This window comes from Diadema antillarum, unplaced genomic scaffold, assembly GCF_040938485.1.
Source record: "Diadema antillarum isolate AM-2024a unplaced genomic scaffold, OU_Dant_1.0 seq00001426_RagTag, whole genome shotgun sequence".
Classification (NCBI taxonomy): Eukaryota; Metazoa; Echinodermata; class Echinoidea; order Diadematoida; family Diadematidae; genus Diadema; species Diadema antillarum.
The window spans coordinates 284346-300544 of NW_027272178.1; the positions used below are offsets into that span (position 1 = coordinate 284346).

The following is a 16199-nucleotide window of genomic DNA, read 5'->3' on the forward strand; positions in this document are numbered from 1 at the left end:
GACATATGAATGGTCCAGTATGTTATACAATGTAGCAGTGATCAATCACCCCAAGATTCACGAGTTTGTAGCACAGCAAGTAGAAAAGAGTTAGACAACCCGAGGATCCTAGAATAGGGTGTAGCATGCATGACTCCATAGGAAATTACGATAAAGGGCGATGTGGGGGTGGGGGAATAGATTTGCCTTCAGCTTGGAAGGAGGCATTTTGTAAGATGCGCATTCTTTCTTTTTCTAACAGGGCCCTATGTCTCAATGTATGCTGTTGATCAGTTTGTTGAATCGTGTAGATGTCTGTTACTTTATGATTGATGTCACTCTTCCATATTGATTACAGTTGTACAAACCTTTGTGATGAGAGTCAATGTTTACCGATACTTAACTAGACAACCATAGGGAAACCATTAGCCACTGGACCTAGAGTATTATATGCAGTTACATTGTGTGTGTTTGTGTGTGGAAAATAACTGACATGATCAATTCCAAGATGCAGAGGAAGATAATATTGTTAACAGCAACTTTTTTTTTTGTTTCCTGTCATGTGGTGCTGATTCTCAGAATAATCTATGAAGCACTGATCAATTCTGATTCGACTTAATTTTGACATCCTGAGATATGTCTTGCTCCATTGTTATTTCATTCAGTCTTGTTCTTAAACTTGGTGTACAATTTCGTTGTTCTACCAATTAGAAAGTGGGTTACCTTTATGTAACAATGTTTATTCCTGGCCTGAGGATATGCTTTGATGATTGATATGGTGTATTGAAGGATTGTTAGTGGATGAGATCACACAAGGAGAGAATAATTTTTAAAGATTTTTCGTCATCTTTCAGGTAGTAAGATATTCGTAGGGGATTGTGGCTGTTTAAGGATATCGTCAATGCTTTTAATGAATAGAAGTTAGTTAATTGAGAAGGACTCGGTCTGTTTGTAACTGTGTGTTTTCATGATAAATGTATGCCAAGTCTGGTCTACAGAGGGCGTGTGCTTAGGTCATTACTTTGTTTGAATGATACATTCCTCATTAATTGTGTCCAATTCATGGCAAAGCTGTGTAGCTAGTATGTTAGCACTTATGACATACCCCTACAGTGAATGGACTCTTCCGGGTATGTTATCTTGCCAGTGCTTGCTTGTCGACAAGTGATGCTGAAGGAGCAGTTCCATTTTGGTATATTAGGGGGTACGATTGCAATGGTTTGCCATCAGTTGACAAATTAAATGCAAAAATAATCAGAAAGTGCATGCTTCTCAGTTTCCCTTGTGTATTATTTAAATATGGACCACTGACTTCTAGTACATGTACCTGTCTTGTGATTGTGACGTGTTTTGTGTATGTTTGGATTTTTTTTTTTTTTTTTTAATTAGACGGGGTGCATCTTGTATGTGCGTCTACACTCAGCAAAAAAAGCAAGTAAACGCTTTTTCAAGTTTAGATTTTTCATAGAATATTTGGCTGAAAGCTAATGTATTATATATCATATTGAAGGTAATTTAATTGGCTATCAACCTGGTAGGTCAACAAAAAGGGAAACTTAACGCATGAGTGAACACCATTGTTTTTCTCTTCCAAGGCACAAAAGCAAAAATTGCAAAACTGAACAAGTTGTCATTCATGCGTATGTGCTCTTCCATGGAACAATAAGAACAAACAGCGAATTTCACCCCAAAAGAAACATTAATTACTTGTAAAAATAAACCTTTGATCTCTATGATATCTTTAAAGCCCAAAAGATCAATGAAGGCTAAAAGAAATGGAGGAAAATAAAGCATCTTATGTCAAATCTAAATTCAAATGAAATAAGTAAGAGAAGGAGTAAAAATTAACAAAATGGTAGAAATTTGAATTTTTTTTTTTCAAAATAAGAAATTGTAAATAATGCTTGGTTCTTGAAATGGTCACATGGACTCTTAAATCACTAGATTAAAGGAAATAAAGAAATTCTGCTCATTTAATCATCGTTATGCTTATTATTCCCTATGTCATTTGAAGTTTGACTTGACAGAAAATTCTTATTTTTCCCCTTTAGTTTCCCACTTTGCTTTTCTTAGAGGTTATAAAGAGATAAAGAGAACAAAAACTTATTTTTTCTGTTCGTTCATGTCTCTCCTTGTGTTAAAATGGTCTTTTCTTCTCAATGTTATCGTGAAGGGCATTTGCAAATGAAAGAGAACATGTCAATTTTTGCAATTTTTTATTTTGTGCCTTGGAGTACAAAAGCGAATGTGCTCACTCATGCTTAAAGTTTTCTTTTTAATCAACCTAATAGCTTAATATCCAATTAAATTACCTTTAACATGGTATATATTACATTGATTTTCATAAACATTTTCTATGAAAAATATGACTTCAAAAAAGTGTTTACTTTCTTTTTTTGCAAAGTGTATGTGTGTAAATACAATATACATATAATATGTTTGTGGTTTTCACAATTTACGAAGCTGATACTCAAATATGACTATCATTTTCCCTCTTCACCATCGGGAACTTTTCCGTGTCTTCTAAACTAACTTGGAAATAACCAGTGAGGCTGTATGTAGATCAGAAAAAATATATATATTTGCGTGCAGCTTGTGTAACTTTTTATCATGTGTATCTTTATTACTCGACACGGTGTTATCAGGTGTATAAGCTCTTTTATGAAGTCTGTTCTTGTTCGATCGTCTGAATAGATTCAAATCGAAGTTACATAACACTGTAGCTGTAGGATTCCCAGTCCAACTAATTCCGAAAATGAAATAAGTTTTCTTACTCCGAAGAGTCGTTGATCCGATGACAAAATAAAGTTCGCAGCTCCGATGGTTTATTAGTACACGCACCTTCTTTACATTTTCGCACTAACGAACCTTATTTCGTTTCCGAAATAACGAACCTTTGGCATATAGCAAATCATATTTCATTTTCGGAATAACGAATACCACCCGTGTTGTTCAGCATAAGGGTATATAATTCCTTTCGGCCTCGCTGCACGGGTTATGACAACTTTTGACTCCAAAGACTGGTGTACTGCTATTTAATTTACGGCAACCGACTGTGTGAATAGCAAGAAAAAAGAAAATGATGCGCTTGTTAAATATACCAGAATCCATGTTCTTTAAATCTTTCCACTTTGAGCTCGTGCCCTTCAATCCAATTATTGTGCACGATCACTGGTGGTATCCTCCGTTGTTCTCGCCACCTTACATCGAAGTATAGTTTACCATTTGGGAACAAGTCTGAGTCGAGCACCTTCATTCTAAGATTAGGGTCAAATTTCTCGTCGAGGAGGTCGTTCAAAATCTTCTGGTCCGGAAGTCGATTTCGCGCCTTGTGGATTCTATCCATCCACTCCCAGACCAGCGAACGCGTGGCGTTGGTGGCGCGAAAGAAGACAAAGCCCGCGCAGTAGACAACCTTTGGGTCGTGTAAGTCTTCCTGCAGCACGACGTCGTAGTCCCCTACGAGGTACGGTAGGGGATCTCGCAGCCACACCATATCGACGTCGCAGAAGAGGACGTCCTTCCCTTTCTGCAGGAGCCTGTAGATATACGCAGGTCGCCTGTTTATTAGCAGATTGTACTCGCGAGATAAGTACTTGAGCGCCGCTTGAGGCGATGCGGCCCGGGGCGTCATGACTGCCGCAACCTCCCTCGGATGTTTCCTCAAGGTCCTGTACGCCTCGATGTCCTCTGCTATTGCCAGAACGTTTGGGCGCGTGCCGAGCCGCCGTACGCTCTCGATCCAGTTCTGGGCGAAGTCGAGGAACGCCCGGTTACATGTAATCAAGACGATGGGATCACCGGCATGCGTAAGAGGAAGCTGGTATTTGAGATCGAATGCGACAGGAGTGATGAGCTCAGGGGACGTCCGAATAGTTTCCCTTTCGATTAACATTCTTCCCCCAAGTCCAACGTTTGTTCCTTGATGTGAAGCTGTAAACAGAGTGTGTAAAGAGGGAGAACCATTATTGCGTTTTAATGCTGTCATTGACTAGATATCGTGCCAGCCTACTGTTTCGAAAATGATGTCAAACAGAATTCAATTTGTCTTAACAAGATCTTTTGTTCTGCCATAAAGACGACACGAATCAAAAGAGGACGAAGAAACAGCTGGGAACTGTCTTACCAAGGGTTCCATGACATTTGTTCCTGCGGCAATTGCTTCTATGAAATATTTGCACCCTAAGCCAAACATTACACCCATGCATAAACATAATCTTATCCCTAATCCTAATCCTCACATCAAACTGAACCTATGGAAAACCCTATCGCAACCCTAACCCTAACCCTAAACCCTAACCCTAAGTCCGTGGGGTAAATAAGACCGAAGCAACTGTCGCAGCAGCAAATGTCGTGTCTCCCTTAGCAAGTGACGATAAATCATGAAGTATTGTCTGTTGACACTTGCCACTAAGTGTGATACCCAAGTTGTTTAAAGTTTCAGGGAATCACACGGCCACGTTATCAAAAAAAAAAGGGGGGGGGGGTGAGGGCAGTTTATATTTCTGGTGCCACTTCCGGGGTTTATCAGCTATAACAAGCAAAAGAATTATATATATATGTATTTTTTTTTTGGGTGCCACTTCCGGGGTAAAAAAAAAAAAAAGGGAGGGGGTCAAAGTGGTTACACCTTATGTATTCCTATGTATTGTGTAAACCGCCTGTTGGCTAAAATTTACTCGACTCACTTGTTACTCGGAGCAGAGTATGGACTACTGCCATCAGCGTTGAGATAACGATAGCAGACGCAGCCAGACGCCTTCGATATCTGGTACAGCGACAGCTTGTGGTTGGAGGTGATAACATGTGTTACATTATTATTATTATCATTTTTTATTCTCGTAAAGTGTTACGCTTAAAACATTTTTAAAGGATTGACCAGATTCTAAGAAAGCTGTAATCTTCCTTGCGTACAGGCATTGGATGCAGGGAGCGAGCACAGTCACCATTAGTCTTCTATATCAATATGCAGTCATTTTGTTTAAAAAAGACCAAACAAAAACATAACAATGTAGCCTTCTTTGCACCACCACGTTGCGATACTTCTACTTGACCAAAGCAGTGTGATGATTATGATGCTTGTAGCATTTAGGATTGCCAGTATGTCACATAAAATCACACCTTGAAGACTTTGCAAGACAGCATAACAGGACATAGAGAGGACGGCATAAACTTTAGTATTTCATCCCAAGGCTGTACGGAATACTAGCCAAAAACAAACAAACAAAAGCTTATTTGTCGTTCCATTTGTTTTTCATTTATCATTTTTGTTGCTCTTTTTTTCTTCAGAATGAAAGTGTTAAACAGTGAAAATGATGTTTATTTTGATCCTTGCAGGATGAGGTATTCAGGAGAATGGGAAATTAATAAACGTTCTCCACCATCACCAGCTGGTCACAAAACGGATGACCGGCTATTATTACTGACAGTACAATCTGTAATGGACCACCTGTAGACATGTATGAATTCAATTTTTCCACGGTTAGAAGCAATGAATAACTTACCAGTACGACAGCATGCCGGCCATGAAGGGTTTGTATAGGGAGAGGCAACGTGAAGTACAAGCTCTGTGGATACTACATACAAACAAATTAATCAATATAGGGCCTATGATAAACATATATGCATGCGAAAATGACAGCTGCAGCGGGCCTTTTCTCCTATACATAAGAATAAACCACGATTGTTATAATTGATACTGGTTTTTTTTCATTGGAATTTAATCCTCGTTTTTTGTTGTGCGCTCGTTTACTTAACTGTTCATTTGTTAAGTTAAATTGGGGTGGGGGTGGGGAGAGGACAACTGTCTTTCATGAATCGTGGTTTTTAGTTCACTGATTTCAGTTAAAATAATGCAGTTATCGACTTCTTTTTCATGATGGTAATACCTCTGAAGATGACAAGCAGACAAGAGGGACAATACATTAGTTGCAGCTGTACATTGACTTACTTTACTTCAGCAATCTCTTGCATTAGAATTACAAGGGCGCCACCATGGACAACTACACGACACTGCTTTGTACACGGTGGTAATTTTATATCTTATTGAGCATAAATTGTCTATGGAGAGTTCAGAATCTCTCAGAAAAAAATGCTGTACATTTCTCATGGTAAGGCGTTTCGATTGTTAGTGAACTGACAGTGAATTTAACTAGTTACATGCATCGTCTTGATTTTTCCAATGCAACAGGTTCCCAACCATCGTGACGTTGCTTCAAGATATTTCGTCAGTACGCCATGCCCCCCCCCCCAAAAAAAGGAGAGGCATTAGACGGTCTATGTACATACATAGTTCGTTTTGAATTTTACAAGTAATACACGAGGGATCTATTCTCGATTACATTTCTCTCTAATATCAGATCATAAACTCAGCCTATACCTTTAATTTGCAAAATTTACAGTATGCCTATAGACCATGGTGCAGTTTACGATCCGAACATGCATCATGTATTCCAAACATAACCTGAAATGTACGCGAATAAAATCAATCAAAGAAACAAACAAACACACAAAAACAAACACACAAACAGACAGGCAAAAAAAAAAAGAAGCAAAACGCAGTTAGGAAGATAAACATATGAAATGGTATACGGGGATGTTTCTCTTTTTGTCGATGTTCATGATTAACGTATTATTATGTGAGCAATAAGTATGCCATTCATGCGTACAAACAAGAAAACATGAGATGGACGGTTGTATGTTCCCTACGAGAGACTAAAAGGCAGTGAGGACTATCATATAGGCACCGTCACTGCCTTCAGCCACATGAAAGATAATCCATAGTCTTATAGGCCTACATTTTGAGCCATGATGACTCCTTGTTATAGGTGCATGAGATGATGACATAAACTACAGGAAATAGTCTCCGAGATAATCTAGGGATTGAAAAACTTACGTGACATACGTGGGCACTATTTCGACATTGCTCTTTGACACAATGTCATTCTGCAATGCTGCTGTGTTGTCGCTTGTGGCATCGCGTGCACACCATTACAAGCAACGTCTCCTCTACTCGAAAACAAACTCCGTAGTTTCTGGCAATCCGCTGCGATTATAGGAAATCTTCAGTCGAAAAGTTGTCTGAAAAGTTACACTTTTCCAAGCTATTGAAAGACATAGACATGCTATGATACAAGAACAGCTGCGTTGGGTGATGTGTTATATTATAGTGTAAGATAATCCAAGTCTTGAACACACACACACACAGAGATGACACTCATTGTTCCAGGACTGCACTTGCTAGTATGACACATCAGCCGAGTTGTAACAAAGGAAGACCTTTACAAAGAAATATTGATTAGATGGATCGGGCAGCTAAACGGATTTTCCCCTTTCATCTTTCAAACTTCTTAGCTTGCTATGTTACAGGGATATTAGGATACAGATATTGTGGATAGTAAGAAGTATAAGTTGGTGTGTAAGAACTGTAAGATAAGAAGAGGTCTCTCTTCTCCCCTGTATATATACTGTTGATGTCCGCTTTGATCATGACGTATTATGACATTTATATTCAGCAAAAATAATGCATGGCTGCTAAGAGATAATGTCCTATAAAAAGCAGAATAAAGCCATCCTTTTATCTTTTTTTTTTCGAAAGCCTCGATCATCTTTCCATTTGCATTCACGTGACCGTGCCATCACGCATTTTTTTTTAAAATAAACCTGTAAGTTTGTTGCTGTCGTATGTTTCTTATACTGGAATTTGCTTTTGGAGGGATTAATTAGGGTCCCTACTTATTTTTCAGAGGATATAGCAGTAATTTGGCTAATTTGGTAATGAACCATGCAGCAGAGAATTCACGAAAATGTACCGTAAGATACTCAATGTAATGCAAAAATACCGTAGTGCGGAGTGGCACGTACCATATACACAATCAAAGTCATGCAAAAGACACAAGCACCTAATACGTTTTTGATAGACTGATCTCAAGAACGCATCTAGGGTTTTCAAATCCTGCATGATGTGTGGGAAAAAATGGCTTCAGCATGATACATTTTCTAAACAATCCCCACCACCCTGTCCGACCACTTGCACCTTCGTAAACAATATTGTTAACTGTACTTTCAAGTAGTAAATTCATACCGTATAACAACTAATTTGTGCTTGGCCCTACATCACCTTTCCGTTGTGTTTGCTCACTCCATTGCCGTTAAGTCCCCACACCACCCCCTTTTGCTTTCATTGCTCTGTGTCTCGGCTATCCCCTCCCAGATAGTACATGTTATGTTGTTTTGAGTCCATGTAAGTGCCTGCTTACTTTTTATGTTTGTCATTTTCCTCTGACGAAGATTCTGGTAGGATCGAATTATCAGACCCTTTTAGACTCAGTTGTATAACCCAGTCCACCGGCTCACTTTTATCGGATGAACATTTTTCAACAGCTATTTTTTTCCACATTAAGTTTCCATTAGATTCAGTATCTTTGATATCACACCCACGAGCATACCATTATAGGCACATTTAGCCATCCTGCTGTAGCATGATACGAGTGCACGCCTGCTAGTCACGTGCCTTTACAGTATATCGTACGCAGTGGCGTATCTAGGGAAAACGGCGCCCGGGGCAAGCGCGAAAATTGCGCCCCTAATTTCTGAAAAAGACTAGTGTTCAACCCCAACCCGATCCCGGTAGGGACTTTAAGCAAAGTCCACATGATATGCTTTTCAAGCCCTTAAAAGGGGTCTTTTTGAGGGTGATTTAAATGTAATGAATTTTGATAAATTTTGGCGAGCGAGCGCAGCGAGCGAGCCGAAAATTTTTGTATTTCAGCTGACAAAACATGGAATTCTTGTCATTTTTTGCTTATCAAATCTTACTATTCTAATCAAGATAGTGACGGCCTTATATATAACGATTTATCTATACCAAGAAACTGAGTACTTTAAAAATATTCAAAATCGGGGGGGGGGGGGGCATTTCATGAAGCATTTTGTCCGACAACTTGTCGGACAAAATTTGCTCTCAGCCAATCAGAAGCAAGGATTTCAGTAGCTTTTAACAGTTTGTCAGACGAGATATCTGACAAATTGCTTCATGAAATGCCCCCATGAACATGTACGCGCGAGCGAGCCGAAATTTGTATATTTCCGCGTCATCATCACGTTTTGTTCATATCTCCTTTTTGTTTTGATAAATTTTGGCGAGCGAGCGCAACGAGCGAGCCGAAAATTTTTGTATTTGAGCTTACAAAACATGGAACTCTTGTCATTTTCAGTATTTGATTAATCTATACTGTAGAGGAAATAAACATTTGTTTTTAACATTTGATTTTTTGCTTATCAAATCTTACAATTCTAATCAAGATATAGTGACGGCCTTATAGATAACGATTTTTACCAACAAACTGAAGATTTGAAAAAAATACTCTTAATTAGTACGAGCGAGTGAGCCGAAATTTGTATATTTCCGCGTCATCATCACGTTTTGTTCTTATCTCCTTGTTGTTTTGATAAATTTTGGCGAGCGAGCGCAGCGAGCGAGCCGAAAATTTTTGTATTTCAGCTTACAAAACATGGAACTCTTGTCATTTTTTGCTTATCAAATCTTACAATTCTAATCAAGATATAGTGACGGCCTTATAGATAACGATTTTTACCAACAAACTGAGGACTTGAAGAAATAATCTAAATCAGTACGAGCGATTGAGCCGAAATTTGTATATTTCCACGTCATCATTACGTTTTGTTCTCATCTTGTTTGATTTTTTTTGGTGCCCCCTTCGTATTTTCGAAACCTTTGGCGCCTTCTTTTGATCCAATTGGCGATCGCTTCAGAACGAAAGAAATTGCAGCCGCTGCTCCGTGAAACATTTTGCCTGCTAAACATAAAATGACATGTGTGAACACAATAGACATTGTCATTTTGTCCGCGCCATCATCACATTTTGTTCTCACCTTCTTCTTAGCTATGTAAAATTTAGAGAGCGAGCGCAGCGAGCGAGCCGAAAATTGTTGTATTTCAGCTTACATAACATGGAATTCCTGTGTGAACACAATAAACATTGTCATTTTGTCCGAGTCATCATTATGTTTTGTTTTTATCTTTTTTTGGTTTAGTTTTCTGCCCCCCCCTCCCCACCATTCTTCCTCCCCCCCCCTTCCGGTGAGTTGTTTCTTCTTCTTCTTCTTCTTCTTCTTCTTTCTTTTTTCCCCTTTTTTCTTCCTTTTTTCTTTTTTTTCCTTTTTTTTTTGCGCCCCCAAGGAGCGGCGCCCGGGGCACGTGCCCCCCTTGCCCCCCCCCCCCCCCCTAGATACGCCACTGACAGGAGCGGATCCAGAAATTCTGTAAGGGGGGCATAACTAATATTTCTGGTGCCACTTCCGGGTTTCATTTCATTTTTTTCCCTTTTTATTTCTTTTGTTTTTAACGAAAAATAAAGGGGGCGTGGGCCGGTTGCGCCCCCTCTGGATCCGCCACTGCGAAAATTAGGTTTACTCGAGCATACATGTACTCCAGTACGCCTGCATAAGGATACTGCGGGAGACACGTACGTAGAACGCAGGGGAGGGATGGGGTTACTGAGGACTAACATCTGAAACGTGGGACAACCAAAGTGATCCACAGCTATCTTCATTGTAGAGACGAGTTCCTTGGAGGCACAATTGCTCAATGTTGTCCCACTCTCTTCACCGAAAGGGGGCTGCGGTGCCAATTATTATCACAATCCTTTGCACTCTAATGATTTAATCAAACAAGATGAAGAGTGTTCTACACGACTACGTCATACCGAAGGAGAAAGCCCAAATGAGACCAATGATGACAGGAGTGGGATACAGAATGAGAGAGGGTAGAGTGTGTGTGCTTTTCCGCTCGCGTGTGTGTGTGCGTAAAGAGAGAAAGAGAAATGTGTGCAATTAAGAGAATTTTAAACCATATTATACATATCATAATAGTATGAATGTATGTATCACACATCCAGGAAAGAAATGACAGCTGCTCTACTAGAATCTTCTCATCTTGTCTGCTATAGCCATAGGAGAAAATATTCTATGCGTGGATATGGATGATTATTTCAACTCTCATTTTTCGCTCTGTCCGCCGCGATATCTGGGGGGTGTTTCATCAACGCTTGTCAGCGCCGACAACTGTCGCCGCTGACCAATTTTAGCAAAATCCTTGGTTTTGATTGGCTGAGATGCTCTAGTCACTGACTGTTACTATGGTGATTCAAGTTGTCAGCGCCGACAAACGTTGATGAAACACCCCCTGGTAAGGAGGAGCAAGGCTCAACAAACATTCTATTCACTCAACGAATAATTCATGAGGGCGTTGACATAGTGCTTTGTCGTCTTGTTGATGCGCACGAGAGAAGCGGTGAATCTTTCGCTTGACCAAAGTAACCGTCTGTCTGGACGTAAAGTAGTTGGCTGAGTGGATGTCATCAAGTAAGCATGGAGCAAGCCTGTCCGTCGAATTCATGACTACGTCTTCCACTCTGGACTACAGGAATTCTAAGCATAAGGATCGATGGCTCGGGAAACGCAGTCCACAGGCAGCATGTAAGTTTAAACTTAGCTCTCCACTTTGGATTTTTTTCCCAAAAATATTTACAGCTTTAACCATGTTCACGTTTCCATCATTGGAATTTGCCGTATCTCAACAGCCTGTTTCAATGAAAGGTTCGACTTTTGAATGTGACTATAATCATGTTGAGATCACTTTTGAACCCTGTTTTCCTTTATTTGTTGTTTTAACGTGAGTGTCAAGCTTGAGGAAAGCATAATAGAATACTCTATAAGAGTAACTCGGAGAGTCATAATGTCGTACGTGGATAAAATATGTTGACCATCACAATAGTCTTCAGGAACTTATGTATTTCTCAGTGGAAGTGACACTGTATATCTTCTCTACTATCGAGGTCAGAGTGGCTATATAGATCGACCAAATTCTTAATATTCAGGGAGTGGATAAAGAGAAGATTTCCTGTAACTCATTAACACTACTCCAGATCAATTATAAAAACGTTGACGTGATGTCTCGCCCACACCCCCATGTATTCATCTCCACTTGATGCTTTAGGACGTAGACATATTGAAGAAATTCTACAAGACGTTACATCACTGTTTTCTTTTCCCCTGCAGCATGAGCCGACTGCTAACGAAATGGACCTTCATCGTCTTTCTTTTTGTGTCCTGTGTGATGATGTCCTTCATTTACACAAAACACGGTCAGTTTTACTCTCTCCGGTATCATTATCATACATTAGAGTTGGTAATGTAAACCATGTCAGCTTAGATAACATAGGGCGCCGTACGTTCTCCATGAAGTAAACATAAAAAGTTTACTGAAAGTTTTCGACCAAAAACTAAACACTGTTAGTGTAGTTTCGCCTGAGATGGGGTATCAGGTTTCCAACGTTTCTTCATGACTTTTTACATAAAGAGAAACCTCATGAAAAATGTAAAAGCACATTCTTATGATTCTAAGAAGAATTCAAAGTTTATTTGATAAAAATTAGTTTTGAAATCGATGAGATATCCAAAACAAAGCGATCCTAATAAATGGTGGGACTCATCTTTTTTTACTTTCGCTTTATTTTACTTTGTTGTTGGATATCTCAGCCATTTCAAAACCAATTTTCATCATATACACTTTTAATTCCTCTTAGAATTGTATGCTCTATATCAGGGCATAAAGTGGTTTCAAGGTATCTCGCAATGTAAAAAGCTGAATCCTCATCTCAACCAATACTTTACCACCCCTTTAAACATTAAATAAACCTTTTTTCAGATAACATTTTGCAAGTCGCTTTGGCACTCAACTTTAAAAGCCATGCGCAGCGACCTGTATGAACTTGTTATCTCATTTTTGTGGCACTGGGTAAGGAGAAAATGACGTCTCGAAATTACTATCTTGTGAAATGATGGAATCATACTGGATAGGAGCATGTTTGTAACGTCATCATAAGGACTGATGATCCCGATAATCAATAATAGCGTGTGTCCTACCATTGACGACTGGGTGCTTCTTTTAGACATTTTGAGTGGATTAAATTACTTTCTGGCTCTTTACGTTTTTCAATTTATTTTTCCCCGCTAAATCACTATTGAGGAATGAGTTTTCATCCCAAGAAATACCAGGGATGCAGTGTCGTGATGAAAGTGACCAATTAGTAGAATATTTATAACATATTTGACGTTGTTATTATATCGTTGTTTGAGAGTTGTTGGCTTATTTGCTTTATCAATGAACAGGTCTCGTCCTTATTAGAGTTGTTAAAATGCAATTAGATGCACGCCTATATAACAGAATGATAAAAGTTTTGCCAAATTTTGGATAGACTGAAATGAAATGATATTTTGATCTACCAAACAATAACGCAAGTCATAATAAACATTGTCAAAACATCTGTGTACAGTCAAAATAGTCAATAGTTTAAGGACATTGTTGGTAAAAAGCTTCGTTAATCCAAAACATAATGAAATAAGCTTCGTTATGATCTGAAATTGAAGAGAAGGTGCGTACAAATCGGAACTTTAGTAATTACTTATACCTTATTTCGTTTTCTGATTAACTAAGCTTCGGAATAACGATTAATTTAATTTAGGATTAAAGAACTTTCGGAATAACGAACCTTCAAAATAACGAACTGTAATCCCTGTTTTAGGTCAGATTTTGATGAAACCTCTATCATTCTCTTCGTCTGGCGTACTACTTGCAGATATTATGCATCAAAGCCAATAAGAACATATACGTTTTGTGTGTGTGTGTGTGTGTGTGTGTGTGTGTGTGTGTGTTTTAGGGGGGTAGTTAGTAGTGTATATTTCAGTTCTTGCATTTCTTTTTAATTATATTTCCTGTTGAATTCTACTCTGGCAGGAGTCTTACATGAGAGGCTGACGGCCTCTTTGGACAGCAGACGACTAATGCCGAAATCGCTGTACTCTGAAGCCACCTACCATCCTGCATGGAAGCAGCTCATTCAGTTATCAATGGACCAAAACTTAGGACCAGACGAGCTCCAGAAACTCTTCAAACCGATTCCAAAAATCACTGAAGGGCCGGTCTCGGAGAGCGTGTTTGAGCAGTCATCGGGTGAGGACGATAAATCAAGGGCCACAGCTAAAACCGCTGTCGCTCCGTCGGATGCCGGGAAGCTTTCGGCTGAAGAAGCAAACTCAAAAGGAAAGACCGTCAACACACAAATCACAACAACAATTTCTGATCTTGATGACAACCAGGTGAATGCCGGATCGATAGAAGACTTAGCTCAGAAAAATGCCCTATCTGACGAAGTCGATCTGTTGCCACAGAAGGAGATCAAAAACCTGATTGTAACAGATACACCGCAAGCCAAAGATAGACCAAACGCTACACCACTGCCCCTCAAAGTGAAGAGTGCAGAAATGACTATAGATCGCAATGACAGAGGCAGGAAATCCCGCCATAAAAAGCGTTCTAGAGTTGACCTTCCAAGGAAAACTACGAACCGATCTATCCCTGTGATCTTGGCCTCGACCAATTCGGCATTTCTAGACTTTACCGATAACTGGTTGGAGAGCCTCAAGCGATGCGGCATTTCCAGCGGAATCACGCTAGTAGCCGAGGATCACAGCGCGTATTACTACCTCAACAACCGCACCGACATCGACCTCGATGTCCTGCTCACAGACGAGGCGGAGTCTCCAAGTGAAAAGTTGCTTTTCGACTCGCCAGAATACAAGCGACTGGTTAACAAACGACCTAGCTACGTGCTCCGTCTTCTCGAGAATGGCCATGACGTCCTCTTCTCGGATGTTGACATCGTTTGGCTAAAGAATCCCCTCCCGTACTTCGATGACAAACACGACGTCTGGCTGCAAGAGGACCAACACGACCCTCCGGTGTACTGCGCTGGGTTCACTCTCTATCGCTCGACTCCATGGGGCATAAAGCTGGTGAAGGAGTGGGTCAAGGAGCTGGGGCGACACCCGACGCTACCAGACCAGAGGGTTCTCAACAACCTGCTGAAGAAGGATCGCTACCAGCAAGGCCTTAAACGCGCCGTTATGGACCCAACACTCTTTCCAAATGGAAACCTCTTCTTCGATCCTAAGTGGAGGGCGGCAAACTCAGGAGTTGAGACTGTGATGGTACACAACAACTGGATAATCGGCCACGATCTTAAGGTTGAACGATTCAAGCAAGAAGGGTTGTGGTACCTAGATGAGGAATATGCCAAACAACGTACAAAGCGATAGTAAATTCATGTCTGCGATCTGACCAGTGCCTACGAACACTCATTCGCGAATAATAGTGAAGAGCAACAAATTTTCAAAGACAGATATTCATATTCTTGGAGCTTTATGAAATTTCTGGAGGAATTTTAATTCGAAAAATACAGTTGTTAATGGATATTTTATGCTTTTATTTTTATGTCTTTTGAAGTGAATACAATATCACGTTTGATGTTTGACATATTGACATGGGATTTGATGTAAGCGGTAACGTGACTCTTAAAGCCAACAAATAGTTCTTGTATGTCTGCATGACTGTCGATTTTCGCTCCAAAATGTACAATCATGCATAAGAAATGCGCGGAATAACGCTGTTTTAGCACTATTTTAGTTGGGTTACGACGAAAATGCGAAATATTAGACGAAAAGTTTCGCCGGAAGCCCATCTGTATCAGAATTTGCCGATCGTGGTTGCTACGTACTTTTCCATAATCGATAATCAATAATCGACAAATCTGGTCAGAGCGATATTCCGCGCTAGGATGAATCGCATGCAGCTTGTTGGAAAATACGATTGGAAGCGCACAATCGACCATCATGTAATGTTGTACAGTCATACAATGCTGAATGGGAACGGCTATTCTGGAATAACAGTCGTGTACTACGATCAAAATTGTTCTACACTTTTCAAAATGCTCCAAAATAACTCATCATCCTGACAAATTGCGTCAGCAAGGTAAGTTTCTTGTAGACCCTTTTGATGTGTTGCAAGCAAATTCCAAAAGGTGGAAGACGAATTTTTTGAGCGCTTCTGAGAAGTGTGTTTTAGCTTCAACTTATAATGTTTTGAACGTCTGTGCGGTGGGATTCATTTAAATACGAAATGATTCAAGATAAAAACAGTCGCACAGAGCCAGCGTGACTTTCGTAGAGTTTATACGATTTCGTGCTTCGAATATATCCTTCAGTTATCCAGTATTGAGTATACTAAAGTATAAAGTGTCCACAATGAACATTATACGTGTATTGTATATCTAATAATAATGTTTGATTTGTCTAAGATT

General features: G+C 39.7%; 2 protein-coding genes across 2 annotated transcripts; one reads left to right on the plus strand and one right to left on the minus strand.

Moving 5' to 3' along the window:
- Nucleotides 1-3070: 3070 nt before the first annotated feature.
- LOC139709330 (uncharacterized) lies at nucleotides 3071-3874 on the minus strand. The gene has a single exon (XM_071621285.1). It carries the CDS (start codon nucleotides 3872-3874, stop codon nucleotides 3071-3073), a length of 804 nt encoding a protein of 267 aa, XP_071477386.1.
- Nucleotides 3875-13845: 9971 nt separating this feature from the next.
- LOC139709331 (uncharacterized) lies at nucleotides 13846-15159 on the plus strand. The gene has a single exon (XM_071621286.1). The coding sequence runs from the start codon at nucleotides 13846-13848 to the stop codon at nucleotides 15157-15159; it is 1314 nt and encodes a 437-aa protein (XP_071477387.1).
- Nucleotides 15160-16199: the final 1040 nt, after the last annotated feature.

What these genes read in the sequence shown, in the direction of transcription:
- LOC139709331 (XM_071621286.1), top strand. Translation starts at nt 13,846, where the DNA reads ATGCCGAAATCGCTGTACTCTGAAGCCACCTACCATCCTGCATGGAAG.
- LOC139709330 (XM_071621285.1), bottom strand. Translation starts at nt 3,874, where the DNA reads ATGTTAATCGAAAGGGAAACTATTCGGACGTCCCCTGAGCTCATCACT.